At 42.8% G+C, this 20,882-nt stretch overlaps 2 protein-coding genes across 2 annotated transcripts; one reads left to right on the top strand and one right to left on the bottom strand.

Moving 5' to 3' along the window:
- On the top strand, nucleotides 1–13,289 carry LOC137271620 (A disintegrin and metalloproteinase with thrombospondin motifs adt-1-like). Its single transcript, XM_067804058.1, has 15 exons — nucleotides 1–60; nucleotides 514–649; nucleotides 1,428–1,575; nucleotides 1,820–1,913; nucleotides 2,348–2,413; nucleotides 3,082–3,233; nucleotides 4,580–4,626; nucleotides 5,582–5,696; nucleotides 6,290–6,460; nucleotides 7,173–7,308; nucleotides 8,028–8,144; nucleotides 8,513–8,564; nucleotides 9,663–9,812; nucleotides 11,951–12,103; nucleotides 13,096–13,289. Exons 1-15 carry the CDS (start codon nucleotides 1–3, stop codon nucleotides 13,287–13,289), a joined length of 1,791 nt encoding a protein of 596 aa, XP_067660159.1.
- LOC137273363 (phenylethanolamine N-methyltransferase-like) lies at nucleotides 11,733–20,557 on the bottom strand. The gene is made up of 4 exons (XM_067805977.1): nucleotides 20,378–20,557; nucleotides 15,920–16,084; nucleotides 14,669–14,873; nucleotides 11,733–14,443 (listed from the first exon to the last, which is right to left on the bottom strand). Exons 2-4 carry the CDS (start codon nucleotides 16,077–16,079, stop codon nucleotides 14,017–14,019), a joined length of 792 nt encoding a protein of 263 aa, XP_067662078.1. The 5' UTR covers nucleotides 16,080–16,084; nucleotides 20,378–20,557; the 3' UTR covers nucleotides 11,733–14,016.
- Between the last annotated feature and the right edge of the window lie 325 nt (nucleotides 20,558–20,882).

The following is a 20,882-nucleotide window of genomic DNA, read 5'->3' as shown; positions in this document are numbered from 1 at the left end:
ATGGCGACGGTGGAGGTGACGTGCACCAACAGAGAAGATGGTAGCTCAACTTTGTCATTGGTAAAGCTATTTACTGAATGACGAGTTATTCAGTTATTATTAGTTATCGATCAGGATCAATGTTTCTTATTTTTGAAGAGTGAGTGAATGGGTGAGTATGATTTATGTCGCCTTTAGACGTCACCCAAAGTGAGTGGGTAAGCTAGGGTTTTCTTGCGATAGCAATAAGAACCAGACAAACCAGTGATCGACGGCTGGAGCATCAATCCGTGCAATTGGGGTACCATGACATATGCCAGCCAAGTCAGCGAGGCTGACCACCCGATCCCGTTAGTCGCCTCATACAACAAGTATGGGTTTCTGAAGTTCTGTCTCGGATCCTCCCGGGTTCTTTAGTCAAGAGAATGATTTGCCAATGTAACTGCTAATTGACATGGTGGTAATAGTTTGGAATGTATTTCTTATTCCGGCGACCGTACTTTATGACATATTTCATCGTGTTTCTTTTCACAGAGTGGCCTTGTTTCCATGCCGGACGGACGATTGTACACATTGGACCCCTACACGAGATTCTCGGGTGACAAAAAGAGAGCGACTGAAGGTTCAGACACAGACTTCGATCCTTTCCGGCTCGACTATGCTGTTCTAGGTAAAGTTGACGTGCTCACAATATCAACCATGTGTGTATCTTGCACGTGCGCCTTTATTTACATGCCGACTAAGCTGGGCTACTAGACATAGGGACTTTTCATTAACACGACGTTCGGTACTTCTTATTCTTGTAAATATACTTATTTCTTATTTATATATGTTTATTCACTCGTGGGATGCCCCTCGTGGTATTCAGATCGTTCTTCGCCTCGATTACCCCTGCCAGCTTCCGATTCAACGGAGTGATGGAACAAGAATAAGCAGAAATTAAAACGAAATACCATATCGCCTAATTTTATCATGAACCTGTTGGAGTTTATTTGTCTTATCTGTCGTCGCTATTGTTAGAATTTTCGTAACATTTATTCCGCATAAAAACGCTTCTGGCGTAATGGGTGAATGAAGCAGGGGAGGTAACTGTAAGGATTCCATATGGAATAATACCCTCCTGTACCACTCCGTTGACATGGAAGCTGGAAGGGGGAATGGAGGCGAAGAACGGTCTAATACGCCACTAGTTGCGCTTAAAATGTTGAATAAAACATATTTCACGTGAGTAATTTCTCAAAATGAGGTTGGAAATGTGAGACCACAACCCAGTGAAGATATGGGTGTATACTTTTGATGGTGGCGATGTTTCATTTTGATATGAAAAATATTTTTTGAACCGAGGCGAGGAAAGTACGTTGCCAACCTTTGCTCGCTTCGCTCGCATGTAAGAAGACTGGTCATTTTCTGCGCAACGGTTTGCCTGTGCACAGATGTACCTGTCCCAGATCATCCGTCCGCGCGATCTGCCACCAACGAGGCAGTTCCGGTCATTTCTGCAACAGATCCATCGTGTCTCCGTCCCGATGCTGCTAGTGCTGCTCCCGACGTCCACCTGGACATCGTCATATTTGTTGACTACACCGTGTATCAGCGGTAAGAGTGTCTGTACTAGAGCTGAAAAGAAAGTACACGGTGTGTTTGACCAAACGTTAAAAGTTAAGGGAAAGCATAATAATATAAATCAACATCTCTTTAATTTCAATAGAGATAGATAGGGTTTTATATATTTTTTTAAAATGCAATATTTCGTAGCTATAAATGTGATCAAATGACCTCTGATCGTGTCACTTAAATGTACTTCAGGAGGTATGTTAGGAAACCTGTATTTGTATTGTAGATGGTACAACAGATCGACAGGTTCAGGTCATGGGAAGAGAAAATTGGATACCATTGAGAACATCCGGCGCTATTTTGGTCATGTGATGAATGCAGTAAGCAAGATTTACTTGTGTTTGATTGGATTACCAAATAAATAAATATGCACTCAAACCGAAACACAGGTCACGAACAATCACAAAACACTCATTCCTGATTTTAGTAACTGAAACAGAAGAGCGAGTGGGTGAGACTGAGTCGGGAATCGAACCCTTTAACTACTTGGCTACTCCACCACACAGAAGAGGCGACTGACTTTAATATATATTTGCTCTAATGCAGCTGTGTACGTAAAAGGGATGTATATATTTTCCTCTAGTCCATTCAACATTTGTTCGCAGCCTTTTTTAAAGTTTTAAGTGACGTTCATGTAAAAATACATTCATATCTTTACAAGTGAAACATAAGTGAAAAGAAGGATAAGGCAAGAACACAGAGGCACTTTAAGACATAAATAATCTGAGTTTATAGGACTGTTTCTTCTCCAAAGGTTGACCTCCGTTTCAAGACTGCGTCTCCCCGATACCATGTCCACCTTGCTGGTTACGTCATCGAGGTAACGTGTGAACGAGTAACACTTTGTTACGAGTTGTACATATGTATACGCTGCACTGGTGAAAACATCCTAACTGCAAAGTTCTACCCTACTTCACCTTTTCTCTTGGTCAGTCATTCTTCCACTGAAGTACCCGTGAAGATGCGGGTAAGAACTGATCTTCAGTCACCCATGCTTTTAGTAAGAGGAGACTTAAGTGATCGGGTGGTCAGGCTCACTGACGGCCTTTGACAATGTCATCGTATCCTAGGTGCGGATGCTCATGCTGGATCACTGGATTGTCTGAACCAGACTCGATTATTTACAGACCACCAACATATAGCTGAAATATTGCTGCGTGGAACAAAATCCGTTCACTCACTCACGGTGTGTTTGACTCAGGGACAACTATACTAGTCTTTAAGAGAGTGAGCATCCGGAGTGATTATTGGATTACCGTGAAATACTATGACTTAATGAGCTGTTGTGGGGAAAGTATCAGAAGAAGTGAAAATTGCACTTCACTGGAACCATTGTACTGTCGGATTTATTAAACCGGTTTCAGTTTAATCAAATGAATACAATGCATGAAGAGCATTCTTATGTACCACTGCGATGGTGTTGCTGGAATATTGCAAAAATATGTTAAACCTTCACTCACTCACTCTTTCCTTTTTCTTCATATATAGACGTCCGTCGCGGAAGACATGGTGCGCGGGTTGTTGGGCTCTGGAAGCACGCGGACAGAGGTCGAGGGCAAATGGTTACTGGACAGCGCGTGGACATTGGCCACCAGAACATCCGGGTTCCCCGCTAATGACCACGTTATCGTGTTCACAGAGTGAGTTTGATGTTTTCCAAACATATCCGACGAGGAGCATGTGATCGTTCAAAAGATTCGGTTTACGAGGGTATAATTCACTGTAGACAATTATAACACTAACACTTTTATCATCCTACTCAAAAGAGGTTAAGGACCGTGTATCTACCGATTAACTATGGTGACATGAAAGAATAGGGCGGTCCTTAACTAATCTTGAGTAGTATATATATGCAGGACCTATCCTGTACAATATCATAACTGGTGCGACCAAACAATGCGACAGCACTGAGATATAGAAACACATCTGTCAAATGAATGCAATTTTAGTGAAAAATAACTGTGCCTCCAAATTCAAAACTAATTCTCCTTAAACTATCGAAATAGATTTACTGGACAGAAAAGTCAAATTATAAATGAAAACTTTTAGAATATATCCCTGAAAATCTGTGCTAACACCAGTATATGCATGACCGGCTCAATGGACAGTCCAGTAACCAGTGTCGCTTGATTCGTGTCGCTCTGGTACAAATTCGTAACTACTCGTGTCATTCCGAGCCGAATGGCCCGGTCAAGGAAAAAGGCGAGTAATTACGAATCTCTGGTACAAGGCCATGCTGCCAGTCAAGTCACGAAACCTCATCAGTGCCAGTGAGTCAGTGCCAGTGAGTAAAGCTTGAAAGCTGTATGTAAATATATTGTATTGAATAGCATCGTCGCACTGACATACTGACAAGGAACGAGTGCCATTTTGAATATTCTACCGCCGTAAAATTTCTGGAGTGACTTGACCCGTTATTTGATAGTGAAACCTTGACTCAAAAAGTTTGAATTTCTAACCAAATACTTGTTACTTGGAAGTAAACTCAGCCAACATCATCATTACTTACACAGACCACAGAGTGTGTGAGTTAATGAGTCATCGGCAATATTGTTGACTTATCGTGGCTGGAGAAAAGATTAAAAAGTGAATACAAAATCTAAAGTCTAAATTACCTCGTCCAGACCTTAGCTTTGCTCTGGGCTGCATTTTGTAAATACGATGGCTTATTTTCATGGACTACATGTTACTCAATCGAAATAGAATCACGATTTCGTAGCTCCTTTTTTTGTCTTCTTTGGGGTGATAGCCCTTTGGTTGAAACGTTCGCTCGTTGCCCGATTATTTCTCATTTCTGAAATCACCTGAAATCACCCACCATGATGTTGCTAGAATATTGCTAAAAGCGGTGTAAAACTAAACTCACTCTTGTTTTGTTTCCAATTACTATTTTTATTTTATTTTATTTTATTTTTTAAAAAAACCCCCAATAAACATAGATTTGACTAAACATAGATTTTACTAAATGTTTTGGTTTTGTTTACAGACATACCCTGTACACGGTCCAGGAGGGTATATATTCGGAGATACTGGGTAAGCAAGGATACATGATATTGTGTTACATGAATGGGACAGTCGGATGGACACGATTTCGGCCTTTCCATTGAATATGAATACTATTTTTAACTTGTAATAACTAATTTTATTTCTCAGTCCTATGTACCATTCTGCTCGATATATATACTGGACAAAATAGTTGAAATTATGAATAATGATCTATCCATTCATTGACACACTGATAAAATATCAATCATAAAAATACCAATATCACTAACTTATTTTCTCCAGTACATTTGTCTTGTTATACATTGTGCTGACCAGGCTGATAATGCGGAAGGGTATTACGTCAGTACGAATCCATGTACGAGGAACGGATACCTATAATTGCATTTAACAATATTGATGAACCTTGAATTTCTTTTCGCAAACTGAATAATACAAGCAGATCAGAAGAGGCTTGTCCAACTAACAATTAATGTGATCAACCTTTTCAGGGGTGGCTGATTAGGGACATGGCTGTTTCGTTTTGCATGTATCGCTACATCGCTATATCGTATCGCCGTATCGTTTTGTACTGTTGCTTTGTCGCGATATCGCCTAGATTTTCAGGGCGATAAAGCGATGGCCCGAATCAACCACCTATTAAACATATGAAATACATGCTAAAGTAACACACTATTCCGAAGGGGTCGGAGAAGCAGCATACAGGAGACGGTTTCCTTTCGTTCGGAGCAAGTTCCAGTCCTGAAGGATACAGTTTATCAATAGATGACAAAGTCATTTCCATCATAGCAAATCTTTGCCATGGTACGGTTCAGACCATATCACAAACATGCGTTTATCAACCACTATCCCATTCGTGAAGATCCGGGTTAGTATTGGTCTACAGCAATCCGTGCCTGTCGTAAAATGTGACAAACGCGGTCGAGTGGTCATGCTCGCTGACTTGATTAACATCGTATTCCATCGTATCTCCAATTTACCCTAGGTATCGCCTATGACGGCAGGATGTGCCATCCCAATGGTTACAGTATATCACTGACCAGATATCGAGGCAACCTCGTCGACGACGTCATTGCAGCTGCACATGAAATAGGACACAGGTAAACGAAGCGTAAACAAGGAAGTACAGATTGGCACTAACTCATGTTAACCAGCAACTGTTACCAGTGTACCAGTAACGACAACACAAGCGCAAATTACAGCATCTGGTCCAACAATGAAAAGGGCATGTAACATTGGAATTAAGTTAATTATGCTCGACATAATTTTTGTTAAACAACTGAATCATCATCAATATATCCAGGGTATACGTTCCGATACGTCTCCACCATACCCTCGATACATCTAAAAAGCGAAAGTGAGTTGTGATTGGTTCGCTCAATTTCCCAGCGCATTCACTTGATTGGATAAACCTCCCGCCAAGGTAGGTAATAAATTTTCGGACCGAGCTGTAGATGCATCTAGGGTGTAGTGGAAATTCGTCGGAATCTGAATGGAATCACTGAATGGAATCGTCATACATTTGAATCCTTGATGCAGTTTGAGAATACTCGATAGTCATGGCTTAATTTGAGTATCAAAATGTAGATACCGCACGGTCAGAGATACACGTCCTGATAGAATATTATCCAACAATGATCCACCCTAACTGCGCTCGTGAAATTTACAATATATATTTTTGTTATCACTCTAGCCTTGGAGCAACCCATGACGACATTGACAGCAGCTGTACGTCATCAGAGAACAACATCATGTCCGAAGCCCACGGTGGCAAGGATCACGTGACGCAATACAACGACTATACGTTCTCCGAATGCTCAGCCAGGTCTTTCCAGAAACACGTGACCTCACTTGAGTCTCGAGGGTAAGTACATCCCAAGGGCCAATACTATGACGAACGGCTGGTCACAGTGTGCGACTGTCTCAGACTTAAGATCACGGCACTTCGCGACACCTTAGTACGCTCGGTGACAAACAACGTTCACGTCCGGTCGAGCAAAGTCATATCTGGTGGTCGCACCATTTGGAACCTGAATAGAGTCTTGAATATACGTTTGTCTCCAGAAATCTGGCTGGTTATTCTTGAAACGTTCGCAAGCATACAAACGTCTTAAGCCCATTATTAACACATGGGCTACGGTCGGAGTTAAGAGTCCTTAGGGCTACGAACGTTTCGAGAATAAGGGTCCTCGTACCAGAAGAAAACTTTGCCCCATCTCGCATAATGCAAGTTGGCGCGCGCAAAGAGAGCAGGAAACCAGCTAAGTACCGGAAGTGGCGTCTCGCGAGACTTAAATGCTCAGTACCTGGAATTCCGGGTGAGGCTCGAAATACGTCATTACAGAGCATGAGGATGTTTATACGAAAGCCTATTAGGGTCAAATCCGTATCTGAAATTTGTGTTTTGAAAAGTGTTTGTTTAGAATGTGGGATGTTTAGAATGTAGGATGTATGTTTTGTTCAACATTCAGTAGTACTGCAACTTTACGAGTTTGAACCAAACTCCAGTGATTGATATCATGAGCATAGACCCACGACGTCCAGGTGAGCTACAGTAGCAAAGTTGTTAATTTCAGCGACAGTAATACCGTGTCATGTCTGTATGACACTATCACGCCGTCCGTCTCGTTCCTCCTCCCCTCCCTGCCTGGACAGCTTCACGATGTCCACCGACAGTGCCAGATGCTCTACTCCCCTTCCTCATTCTTTTGTGTAAGTATACAGCGTTGACCCACAGGCTGGAATATAAGTGGTCGATCCCCGGCCGTGCTATACTAAAGAGGTTTATATACTGGTACTTGTTATTGCCATTCGTCGAGCAGGGTCTAGAAGTCTCGGAGTCTGTCCTTGAATGAGTATGGTTATACGCCGCTTTAAACAATATTCCATCATCACTGAAATGTTCCGGGGACACCGGAATTCTGCTTCACACATTGTACCCATGTGGGAAATTGAACACAGGACTTCAGCGTGATGATCGGACGCTTTAACCACGAGGCTACTCCTCCACCCTGGGTCTGTCCATGTGGAGTATCTGAGCTTTAGCATGGTATCTCTGTGAGTTGGTAATAACGGCGTTAGTCCGTGCTAGTACAAGCAGTACACACCAATGCACGCAAACGTTGCTCCTTACACATACACACACACACTAAATAAATAAATAAATAAATAAATAAATAAATAAATAAATATGTAACATAAATAAATGACTAACACAAATTAAATTGATTAATTAACACTAAATAAATAAATAAATAAATATTAAAAATTTGACAGTTATGGTGAGCCTTGAGGGGCCTTTATAATAATCCATCCTTTGCAGGTCCTTTTTATGCAATCGTACATTGTTTGAAACAATGCAGAAATATCCCAGCTCCTGCTCTGAATATTAACTGGCTCTTTCCCTGACTCCCTTCTCCTCCTCTCCCTAGCATATCGACATAGGGGGGTCTGAAAATGTGTGCAGCAGGATGCCGTGCTACAACCCCCGGACCAGACGCTGTGCCTACCACATAGCTGGGGAGGGAACTCCGTGCGGCAACAGGAAGGTAGGCTGGTTTGAAGCACTCTCCATCAGCTCTAAAACACACGGTGGTAGGAAGAATTTTGTCTGTCTCACAGTCCATGAGCCACATTACGTACCATAGTCTAGCCCTCCCTGCAATGCAAACGCTCCAAAATGAAGCAAGCCTACATTTCTCCAGGTTCAGGAATCTCCCATCCTTCTATCCATCTATCTGTCTATCCATCCATCCATTCATCCATCTGTCTCTCGCAATAGACAGACAGACAGACTAAGCGTTAGACTTGGGAGAACTGTATGTTTTGTTAATGTTGTATTTAACGTTTTTCAATTCGAACCTCTGGAAGGTGATCTAACCTGATATTAACCCCCTGATTCTGGTGGTGTTTACAGTGGTGCATTGCCGGGGCATGTGTACATTCTACCAACGCTCCAGCCAAACACGGTACGTAGTTCGAGAGCAGATGGGTTAACTGGTACGTACAACAATAGTTTGTGCGTTAGATATAGTAATTAGCATCAATAGATAAGTTAAATATAGTGATTCTCAACAAGTACGTTACATATATTGTGATTCAGAATAGAAGGTACGCATCACATATGATAGTGATTGCAACTGCAGAGGCTTTTAACTCATCACAAAGGTATTACAATGGACACCGTCCGCCGGTGCTCATTCGTCTTTTCCCAAACAGATCATAAAACCTGTTCTATATTTATTCACCACACTTGGCACGTGGTCTGGTAGTGATCTGGCTTCTGGTAGTTTTGCATTTCTGAATAAATTACTTTTTGCGTTTCCATGGCAAAAATTGATTTTGACTGAAATTGGTGGTAGTGCTCCTTTCCGGAGCGGAACTTAACCTTTCAATACTCTCCTTCCACTTGTTTCATACACAGCAAAACATCTGACATGGTCAAAGTTGGTTGACATTTATATAAAGTAAAATATTTTGCCATTGCTGGGGATATTGATGAGTTTGTTCTCTTCTTGTTAGACATAGTACAGAGCATGATACAGCCTTTTGAGAAAGGGGGGAGCGTACACTTCATTTTCACCCGTTTTCAATGGTCATTTAATAAACGTTCAGGACAAAATGGAGGAGTGCGCACCCCTATGCCTCCACCGCCTCCTCTGACAGACTATTTCAGCATAATATTGCGATAATGACAGTCAGTTGCAACATACTATTGCGGCAGCGAGTGTCTATTGAACCAAACTATTGCAATAATCTTTTTTCACCCTGAATTGTATCTTTTGAGTCGATAGATTGCAACTGTTGATATAAATTGCTCAATGATAGGATCGAGCGAGTTAAGTTTTACGCTGCATTCAGCAAAATTCCAGCTATATGGCGGCGGTCTGTAAATAATTGACTCTGGAGCAGACAATCCAGTGAGGAAAAGCATGAGCTACTGAAGATCAGTATAACTCGGACTTTTACGTGTAGGGTACATGTGTGCATACGGCAGAAAGTAAACAGGCTTAAACAATGAACTCTCAATGCTGAATCCCGAATGACAGTTCTTCTCACTTTGTCAGCTGACTGTGTATTTGGGAACCGCCCCGGGCCTGTGTACCAGGGTCAAGACTGCGACCAGACGCTGGGAAGTAAGAGACACCTGTGCTACAGCCAGCGGAACAGGCAGGTGTGCTGTGAGACCTGTCTCAAAATGGCCACAGGGCCACCTGGTGAGTGCACGTGTAAATACGTCTGTCATCGAGTTGAAATCGCATTTTATAATCTGGTAGAAAACTTTTTGTGACTCAAACTGCAAGTGCAAATGTTTTCTAATTTGGCATTGTGCTTTATATTTGTCCTGCCTTTGTGAAGTTTTAATTTTAAGCATAAGGATTTAATAATAATTAAAAAAATGTTTCACAAGAGATCAGTGCCAGTCGTTTCCTGACTAGTAGAGGACTGTATTGAGTTGCACCTGAAGTGTGTGCCCGAGTTTGAAAACATACCCGTGTTGAAAGGTGAGTCGAAGTATTACTTCAATGTTGGAAAAGTACCACCGGGTACCTTTTCAACGTGGGTATGTTTCAATCTTACACCGTCGCTTTTCTACCAGCGCCATCTAGTGTGAACATCTCGAGAGTGTTCAACTTATGTAGGTGAAAATGACATACTTTCACTCACATACTCTAAAACCGCCTTTTATACTATTTTCTATCCAGGTTGTGAGTACGGAAACAACTACTGGAATGTGTCATCGTGTAGTGCCGACAAATGTGGCGAACCCGGGAGTCAGTATTCCAGGCTATGTTGTGACACGTGTCGAACGCCAACGCCAACGCCAACGCCAACGACTACTCCAACATCGGACCTAAACACATCGACAACATACACTCCATCTGCCATCGGTGGAAATCAACCGATATACTCAAATGAGACAACCATCGACGGGACAGTACCGACTACGTCATCGGAGAATATGTCTACGAATAGCACTGATGGTCCGGTTCACGGGGTGTCATCATCTGTGAAGGCCCTGTACGAAGACACATCGATGAGTTTTTCTTCCGCTCCTTCTACGATTGAAGGTTCGTTCATATCTACAGAAGCAAGCATCAATATTTCGAACACCAATACGATTCCCCCAGAGTCTAATACAGTCGAAACCACGCCATTAGTTACCAAGGGAACGGGTGGAGAGTGGACTGAAAGGCCAGTAAAATCTGAGCTCGCGCAATCAAGGGAACCACGCACTGTGTCTGTCACACATTGCGCAACGCACACTCAGCCCCCGACACCTTTCCCCACGTCAGTTAACCCTACAGTTACGTCGTGGACAACAGGTGAATTGCCGAAATCCACGTCTACACGTTATCTTGACCATTCACCAATTACTGACCCATCACCTGCAGACGACACAAGTGAGCGTGGATTGTCCCAGTTAGGCCTATCGTGTGAGTATTGCTCACTGCTGAAATTTAGTGGAAAGGTGCCCGTGTTTGTTGTTTTATAACACATATTGAGCCGGTTTTTTAAACAGTAACTAAGTTGTATCAGCGTTCGGTGTGGAGTGGAGCTGGGCTCCAGTAAAGGGTCGTATCGGCATGTGTAAAAGTAAAAATGAGTGAGTGAGTTTAGTTTTAAGTCGCACTCAACAATATTTCAGCTATATGACTGCGGTCAGTAAATAATCGAATCGCGCAATTGGGAACCGATGACATGTGTGAACCAAGTCAGCGACCCTGACCACCTGATCCCGTTAGTCGCCCCTTACAAGCCTAGTCGCCTTTTATGGCAAGCATGGGTTGCTGAAGGACCTATTCTACCCTGTGACCTTCACGGGTCGTACTCTAAAGGTTTTTCAATAATCGTACATTGAACAAATAAGGAAAACGTGCTCCTGATGTTGAAAACTTATCTGGAGCCTTGGTGGAGGACGGACTGAAGTAAAGAGGGGTCACAGTCGTTTATGACATTTTTTAAAGACCCATCAGCCTGAATATGGTTCGGCCAATGCAAGAAACGTAACTTGCGGCGTCTCGGCAACTTATGCGCCCGTACACGAGGCAGAGAAGGAAACGTGCATTGTATAATGGTTAGCTTTGCTGCTGCCGGGTTCAAAAGTGATGCAAATTAACAGAAAAACAGTGAAATAGGGATATATCAATTTATTGGCATTTCGTGATTCATTTTTGGTAGTTTATGGTTCAGTACGTATAAAACAATGTTGCATTAAGTTACAATGTTAACACTTAACACCATGCTTCGCTCCGCTCTTTGTTTCTAGTTTTACATGCTCCTGTACATTCGCAACAACTCTGCACTCTCCGTGACCGTGTTAATGTCGCATGTTTCTCTTTTAACGTTTTAGTATTTGGTGATTGTGTCGACGATGAAGACTTCCATGACAGTTCAAATGCATCCTGCACTGCAGAAACCATAGCAACACCTACCAAGTGTTACGACATCGCCTACTACAACAGGTGTTGCACGGCATGCCGTGTATTTCACACTAACGTCACAGGTGAGACATTTGACTGTATATAAAGTATACTTTTCTCGCAATTTAGTGTTTAGTTTTAAGCCGTACTCAGTAATATTCAACCTTTATGGCGGCGGTCTGTAAATATTTCAGTCTGGACAAGACAACAACACGAGCCTCAATATCCACGAATTTTCAAAGGTGTCGGGGTGGGGTGGGGACCTTTTTTCCCCCAAGCCCCACCACTCACGGTAACCCACTCCCGTATAAAGTCCCGACTTAGATCAGGAATTGGTGTTTATCAACCCATACTATTCCACAGTCGGCCATTAAAGGGATAACAGACTTTGTTGACGCTCAGATTGATGCCCATGCTGTCACTGGATTTTCTGGTCCAGTCAGCCGTCATAAAGCTGCAATATTGCTGAGAGCGGTGTTAAACAACAATGGCACAGTATAAAATAAACAAGAATGTACAACGTCAACAGTATTAAAGAAACAATTAAACAAGCAAACTGACACCCACGGCTTAGTCACCCTTTCATGGATAATATACTTATAAGCAATGAAAACGCAACTCAGAATTCATGAAAATTATACTTTTTCAGCACGAGTTTGGATTTGATCAAGGATATAAATGGTTTGGATTTCTTGAATTGCGTTTCTTTTTCTGGCTGGTCAGTATATATTGATGACTAATGCTGCATGTTTGAGAGCTTTCTTGGCTATTAACCGGTGATATAAGGACCTGTGTTTCAGCGTCGACCATTTACTTGAACAGATCTTGAAGATCTCGAAGAGTTATTTCATCTGGGTGCCACACGCTATGTCTGTAGTGAACAGCAAATGTAAAGCGACCTGGCTTTTTGTCAAGTTTTTATATAGACATAAACATGCGATAATCGCGAAAATTGCGATTATTTTGTTGTTCGGTATACATGCCCAGGCAAATTTTCCTGGATCAAATGAAAGAAAGAAACAAAAACACAACAACAACAACAAAGAGCAAACAATGAAAACGATGATTTTTACAGGCTGCGAGTTCGGGGACCGGGATCCGGCTTGGTGCCGCACCATTGACAGACTGTCCTGCTGCGATCACCTGTCAAACTGCTGTGCCACATGCCGTGAAGATACCCAGCCTCTCATGTGCGGCTACGGCGCAGGGTCAAGGTCACCGCGTCAAGCATTGATATTGGTTGTGTTGTCTCTCGGCTTGTTAATATGACCGTCTTCCATTGCTGAATGTAACGAACTTTTGTATATAGCTACGGCAGCTTGTAGTTTGTAGTGTTTTCTACATACATGCGCTGATGTGTACATGAGCCCGACCCCGATGTCTAACTGTACATATTATCAATAAAACGACGTCTACTTGAATGAAAGGTTTAGTTGATATTTTTCAGTGAAGTTTTTAAGAAAACTGTTGGAAGGGTTTTTTGCGCCACTTCGCAATATTTCATCTATGTGTCTGTAAATACCGATTGATAAATCAAACAGCCAAAGAATTGACCTCAGAAGACGTCCGATCATGTTAGACGCATCTTACAAGAATAGGTTGCTGAAGACCAAGTTGCGTAGACCTGTGCTCATGCTATTGACCACTGAATTCTCTGATTCTGACTCGATATTTAATGTCATCATATAGCTGGATTATAGCTGAGTGGCTTCAGAGAACAAGTGAGTGAGTTTACTTTACGACGCTCTCAGCAATATCCCAGCTATATGACGACCGTCTAAATAATCACGTATGGACCAGACAATCCAGTGATCAACAGCATGGCCAGAACAGCAAGCCTGACCACCGGTTCCAGTAAGCCGTCTATTGTAACCCAGCATGGGTTACTGAAGATCAATTCTAACCTGGATATTCAGCCGTCGAGTCCCTCACAACCATCAGACATGACCATAATTTCTAAATCGCTTAGACTTCCCCTCGAAAATAGCACGGGCCGCTACTGTTTCCTTGCCGCCATGATATACCACGCTTCAAACTCACAATACCTGGTCTTCTCGTTTTCAGGAAGGGCATTCTCCCTACTATAAGTGATCACAAAGCCAGCATTTATCCATATCTTCTCAATCTGCTCCCTGGAGATAGTAAGGGACTTGAACTCTTCCTTCCCTACGTAGTAAGTGGTATCTCCCAACACTGCATACAATACCACGTGTCCTCCTTTCCCAACAAGCTTAGCTATACGTTTTACAAATACGCCGTAGGCAGTGAAGTCTTCAGAGACGGCTTCCAGACAAAGTGACGTTGTCACGACGTCAAAGGGCAGCAAGTGACTTGGTTCAAAGGGCTTTTCCTTGTATAGGTCGATTGGCAAAATTCCAGCTATCTTGCTTCTGATTTTGTTTTCACGACATTGTACTGTTTCCCTGAAATTCGAGCAAATGGGTTTATTTTTTTCCGCCGCTGTTAGCAATATTCAAGCAATATCAAGGCAGGGCACCCTACAGATGGGTTTCACATATCGTACCCATGTGGGGAACTGAACCGGGGTCTACATCACCACCGCCATCCTGCCACGCCTAAGGGGTGTAATTCTGAAAAGCTTGTTAACAATCGGTTCAACGCGAGTATGCATAAATCAAGCTACTTACCCTGTCCCTTCAAGGTTGATCACGTACTCTAAGAAAGTGTTGAATTTGTCTGCCAGCTGACCATCCACCCAGTCTTTGAGGACATTCCTACACTGGGGTAAGAAGTCACTCAGGTAGACGGCGTCACAGTGCTGGGAGGCACTAATGATACTCAAGATAGACGGGCCTGTTCCGACGTCCAGAAGTCTCTTCCCGGTTATTTCCCCTGATTAAACAACAAAATGTCTCTTGCAACATGCACAGAAATATGTTGCTAGAAATGCTCACGCCAATGAGCGAGTGAGTGAGTTTAGTTTTCAGCACTAATTGCACTCAGCAATATTCCACCTGTATGGAGGCGGTCTGTAAATAATCTAGGCTGGACCAGACAATCCAGTGACCAGCAGCATGAGCATCGATCTGCGTAATTGGGAACCGATGACATGTGTCAACCAAGTCAATACGCCTGACCACCAGATCCCGTTAGTCGCCTCTTACGACAAGTAGAGTCGCCTTTTATGGCAAGCATGGGTTGCTGAGGGCCGATTCTTCCCCGGACCTTTAAGGGTCCCAATCCAAGAAGATATTATAAATTGTTCAATGGTCACGAGAGGAACGTGTTGAGGTACCCTCTATGTTTAAGAGCGAGCAAATAGAGGGTGTATCAACCCATGGGCTTCAACCGAACACCCCAATGTTAATTGTGAACGGTTTGAAACGTATGTCGGATCATAATAAGAGTATCGGAGTTAGGCAAAAGCCCCAACACTACTAACACCAAGGACCAAACAAATTTCCACAGTTCGGCATTTGCAGTGGGTAACATATAAAATTTTAGTACCTGGGTACACTGACTGACTTAGCAATTAGAAAACGACAGATATGTGCGAGGTAAGATAATTCTACATAGAAGCGAATAAGGGAACACATGGAAGTACAAGTGTTCCCGTATTTTCAGAAGTTCATCAACAGTGCAATACAATATATACCATGTGAAGGAACCTGAAAAGAATGAAGGGACACTTGTACTTTCACGTGTTCCTTTGTTTCCATGAGTATATCATCTATGCATCATAAGGGGATTCTAATACATTCCAACACTGTCTAAATATTGTACAAGTCTCGCTACAGCACACCGCTACCTCTTGCTCAATCCACACGTACAATATAAAACGGGTTAAGAAAAACACAGCCTTATTTAACATTGGTGGCTTCATCATGTTGAAATACTAGGTTATAACATTACAGCGATGTTTACAGGGCTAATCCTACCTTTGCTGAATACGTCATGAAAGGACCGGAGCATGAAAGGTATCATTTCTCCTGCCGCTATCTCGCTTCTCAAGCTGCCGTAGTACATATCCAGATAAACCTCCGCGTCAAAGGCTTCTTGATAGGCATGGTTGCCAAACTTTGGACTCTTCGCAGACATGGTTCCTGTGCATTAAATGAACCCTTTAACAAAACAGGAACACATACAGAAAGAAACATTTAGACGACTATTCAATGAAATGAGTTGCAACAAAATTTGTACTCGCTTTGTATTCTGTATAGTTTTATATGAGTGAGTCAGTTTAGTTTTACGCGGCACTCACCAATATTCCAGCTATATGGCGGCGGTCTGTAAATAATCGAGTCTGGACCAGACAATCCAGTGATCAACAACATGAACATCGATCTGCGTAATTGGGAACCGATGACATGTGTCAACCAAGTCAGCGAGCCTGGCCACCCGATCTCGTTACGCCTCTTACGACAAGCATAGTCGCCTTTCTACGGCAAGCATGGCTTGCTGAAGGCCTGTTCTACCCCGGGACCTTCACGGGTGTATAGTTTTATATTCTGAGTTAGATATTTTACGCGGCTTTTAGCAATATTCCAGCAGTATCATCACGGCGGGGCACCAGAAATGGACTTCATACAATAGAACCCAGATATTCAGCGTAACGAGAGAACGGTTTAACCACTACCCTACCGACATGTTTTACAGTGGAAATGAGTTCGCCTATTTGTTGATACATTTGTATCAGGCGTCTCGTCCTTATAGATACGCAGAGTAACGCTCGGCATGATGAAAACCTCCGTAACCTGATTAGTTTTCGTCGAGTTCAGTGGTCTGAAGAACGTCCATCACCACTTGAAGTTCTACACGTTACAGGTTGTCGGCGTGTGGTAAGCAGGCGTCGTAGGGATATAACCCGGAGATGATCCGTGCAGCCGAACTCTTAGTGGTGTCTCAGTGATGGTCAGGGGCTGCGTTTTGCATGACTGCAAGTTGGATTTCATTCAAAACAAAACCATCGAAACATAACCATGAACCGCACGTTATTTACTGACGCAGGCTTTCCAGAAGATTGATGCTTCACGAAAGACGGAAGATTCTGATACATCACGATGGACGGAAGATTCTGATACATCACGAAGGACGGAAGATTCTGATACTTCACGATGGACGGAAGATTCTGATACTTCACGAAGGACTGAGGATTTCACGAAGGGCGGGGGATTCAGATGCTTCACGAAAGACGTGAAAACGTGAAAAGGTCATTAAACCCCATTTCGCTTAAATTCACGCAAACCGAGAAACACGCATACTTACTCGGCAACGATAACATCTCACTTGTCTTCCGCGTGATACGACTGAGCTTGTGAGCAAACTCGTTTGCCTGCACATCCCTGTCAGCCAGCTATTCTCTTTCTACCACCAGCACAAACCAGATAAAAGGACAAACATCCTTGCAAGCCCCCTGTGATAACTGCCGAGGCGTTTGTTACAATTGTACACGGTATAACACATCACATCAGTGATGATTTATGCCTCACCATCTTGTTCCACGCATACAAGCCGTCAGACCGACCTTCACAGCATTCCCGGAAGACAGTTTGTGTTTACATCCTAAAAGACAGCATATTCTCTGTAAGCATATTCTCAGCGTAAAACATCAGATGCTACAGTAACATCTTTTCCACCTACAAGGTAGGTATGACAATACTGCAGCAGTGCTTTACATTTCACATTTGATTGCATTTCCAAAAACGCTCTTCTTGCAGCCCTTGATAAACAAAGCAAAATACCTTTGTATTAAAATGTAACAAACCAATATGTTACCTGCTGGTCGTCGCTGAACTTACCGGACTATGCCGTCACATTTATAAACATACCTGATACAGCACTCTAGCCCGGATTACGTCCCTTTTATCTGGTTTGTCCCAAAAGAGAAACCAATGTCTATCTTATTCACACAGCTAAAAGACAAATTTCATTTCTCTTTCTACCACCAACACAAACCTGATAAAAGAACAAACATTCTTGCAAGTCCCCTGCGACATTTGCTAAAACAAAAGAAAGGGGGAGATTGAAAATATTTTATTTCAAAGAGTCATAATTACAAACCAGGAGACTTTGAGACACACTGTCTCGCAAGCAAGTCATCCTGTACATAGCAAGTTTGACAACTGACTTTGAAAGTCTTCGCCTACCCGCCTCTAAAACATTTTTCGCTAGAGTGTTGTCTGTGGGGCTAGGTATACAGACTATGACGTGAGCATATACTGTAAAACGCTGTTACTATAGGAGAAATGCTTGAACTGTTCTGTATAAGCGACAACAGATACAATGCACAATGCAAACGATCTATGGGGAAAACAACCGGCAACCCATATGGGACTGAGCACAGAACTTAAAACTCGGAAAACCAGAAGCATAGGCTCTTGAAGTGGAAGCTGCCCTAGTATCATCTAACAAATCTGCTAGCAAGGAATAATATATGGATTGAATCATTCACTGCAATTCACATATAATGCTAACATGGGAAAATGCAGATCTACAACACCAAACAATCCACCACAACGACTCGGCACATATGCCCCTTTGACCACAGGGAGATACAAGACGTCTTCCACAGCCAATATGAACTCAACACTCGGACAAAGCAGTGGCCAAGACTACCCAAGTACCACCCAGGAACAACGACTGTTCCCTTAGCCTTACACCTTCACATATGCCTCAATACCCTGGGTATCACCACTCCAATAGTGAAAGTATCTACAGACTCAGAGCCTGGATTCCAGTAACGAGAATCAAAACGTTCAACCTTCTGATTATAGTACGAAGCGAACCTATCAATTGTATGGGTACCCACCCCATTTGACATCAGTCCATTCATACAAAACCCCAGTCATCCGTATCAATTATCTTACGGAGTAAGTCAGACAGTTCATTCTTTTCACGAGGAACCCATGCCACCTCCAGCTGCACGTTATAACGCAAACAGTGCTGAAAGATATCCAAGTAAGGATTACTCCCGTTCCCTCATCCCAAATAATATTTATCAATTGAATATATCAGAAGCCTAACACAACAATTACTAAGAACCCACAAACATAGCTAAAAGCCTCCAGATTAAATACAATATATAGGTTTGAACTACGTTGTGCTACCTCTGTTAATCTGCGGAAGAAAAGATAAGGGGGAACGGAAGGAAGTTAACGCTTTCCATGGACACTACTTGCAAAAGGGTTTCCATGCTCCCCTTCGGAACAAAAACTACATTCTGGTTATTTGTGAACCATTTCACAGAATGAGAACTTAGAAAAGTCAGAAAACTCTCGAGAACCATAGCTACAGCCTTCAGCTCCCTCCACGTCGAACTCATTTCCATCTCCTCCTAAGACCACACTCCATGAGACTCTACCTGCGAATTGTACACAGTAACACCTGATACCCGTGCTACTGGGATCACTGTAAACGATCCGGCTAGGTGAGCCATCTGAACACAACGTCCTCGAGTTGTAGCTGCTAATGTTTGAAACCTAAAGTTGGTTGATGCTCTGCTGTGATAAATATATCTTGTCTCCCCAAGACTGTGCCTTCAAAATATCTATAGGGATGATTCTAGTCATCAACTGACATACGCTGCCAATAACATGTTTCATGGCCACAATCTGACCCACAATTGAAGCTTAGTTTCTGACTGGAACCCTTACACCTGAACAACAAAAAAACCCCTACCAATAGTGTCCTTCAACTTTCTTGTGTCCTTCCTATCTTCTGGTCAGGGGCAGAAAGCGTGAACAGAGAGGTATCAACACAAAAACCTAGCCACTCTATGTGTTGTGATGGAAACTATAAATATTTTACCGCTTTCGGAACAAAGCCTGATCTAAATAAACCACACATAACCCTAGTAGCTGCCACATACACTTCGATTGTGAACTCTCAGACCTGATACCGTCATCCAAAGTGTGACCTGCACGTCTCCCCATTTTCCACAACTGTCGAGTCACTTTGGTAAATATGTAAGGGGCAGAAGTCAGCCCGAAAGGTAAAACTAAAACAGAATGTATATCAAATTTTACAATCCAGTCATTAATGTATATACATATGCTTATTGATTACGGACACATCCAAAATGAGTCTTTTCTTTCCAGAGGTTGGAACGGAAACGGGTAAGGATGGATTCACCACACGTGGAGGTTCAATACATTCCACTACAAGATCACAAACAAAACTGGAGTGAGCAAAGGCCAAGTTGTTATTTCTCAGTTCCATGGTTGGGGGCGTGGAGTAAAATGGAATCTTACATCCCGTTTCAATCACATCAAAAAACGAACCAGTAGGTCAGATTTCCTGCCAAATTTGACAGCACATTCTAAGACGCCCTCTTACCCTGATCTCAGCACAACCCTGCCAATATTCGTCATAAGTTAATAAGAAATGGTCACAATTACCGTGATTTGGCTTTGTCTTCAGCTGTCTCACTGAGGTCTCCCTGTGACAGACGGGCAATCTCTCCTCCAGTGTGTAGGGTCTTCGCACGTGAAGCACGTGCCTTGTCGCTGAACACGAAATGGCTGCTGGGAAGGAGAAGACAGACTGCTAAGGCCAGAACATAGGGTAGACTGGATGACAGTCGCTGACGGCCTGGAATAAGGTGCAAATCGGGTGGTTTTCGATTTCTTTTTCTCGTGCTTATTAACAGCTCTGGTGTCCCCGCGTGAAATCTTCCTCACATCAGAATTATTGGCAAGAACGTTGGCTCTGTTTCCCCATCGCCGTCTGATTTATCGGCAGTCCTGATGAGTTTGTTCCGCCTCTCAACTCGATCAATCTCAGACTCCAAAAGATCTCCTAGATAATCTGTTTTCCGTATTGTAAGGCAAACTTTTAACCATCGATTGTGTCTGAGTTAAAGAATACTAAATTCTGTGTCCTTCATGCTGCCACACATATCCT

Source organism: Haliotis asinina, chromosome 2 (assembly GCF_037392515.1).
Source record: "Haliotis asinina isolate JCU_RB_2024 chromosome 2, JCU_Hal_asi_v2, whole genome shotgun sequence".
NCBI classification, from domain to species: Eukaryota; Metazoa; Mollusca; class Gastropoda; order Lepetellida; family Haliotidae; genus Haliotis; species Haliotis asinina.
The sequence above is the reverse complement of the archived record's forward strand: the minus strand, read 5'-3'. Positions and strand labels throughout refer to the sequence as shown.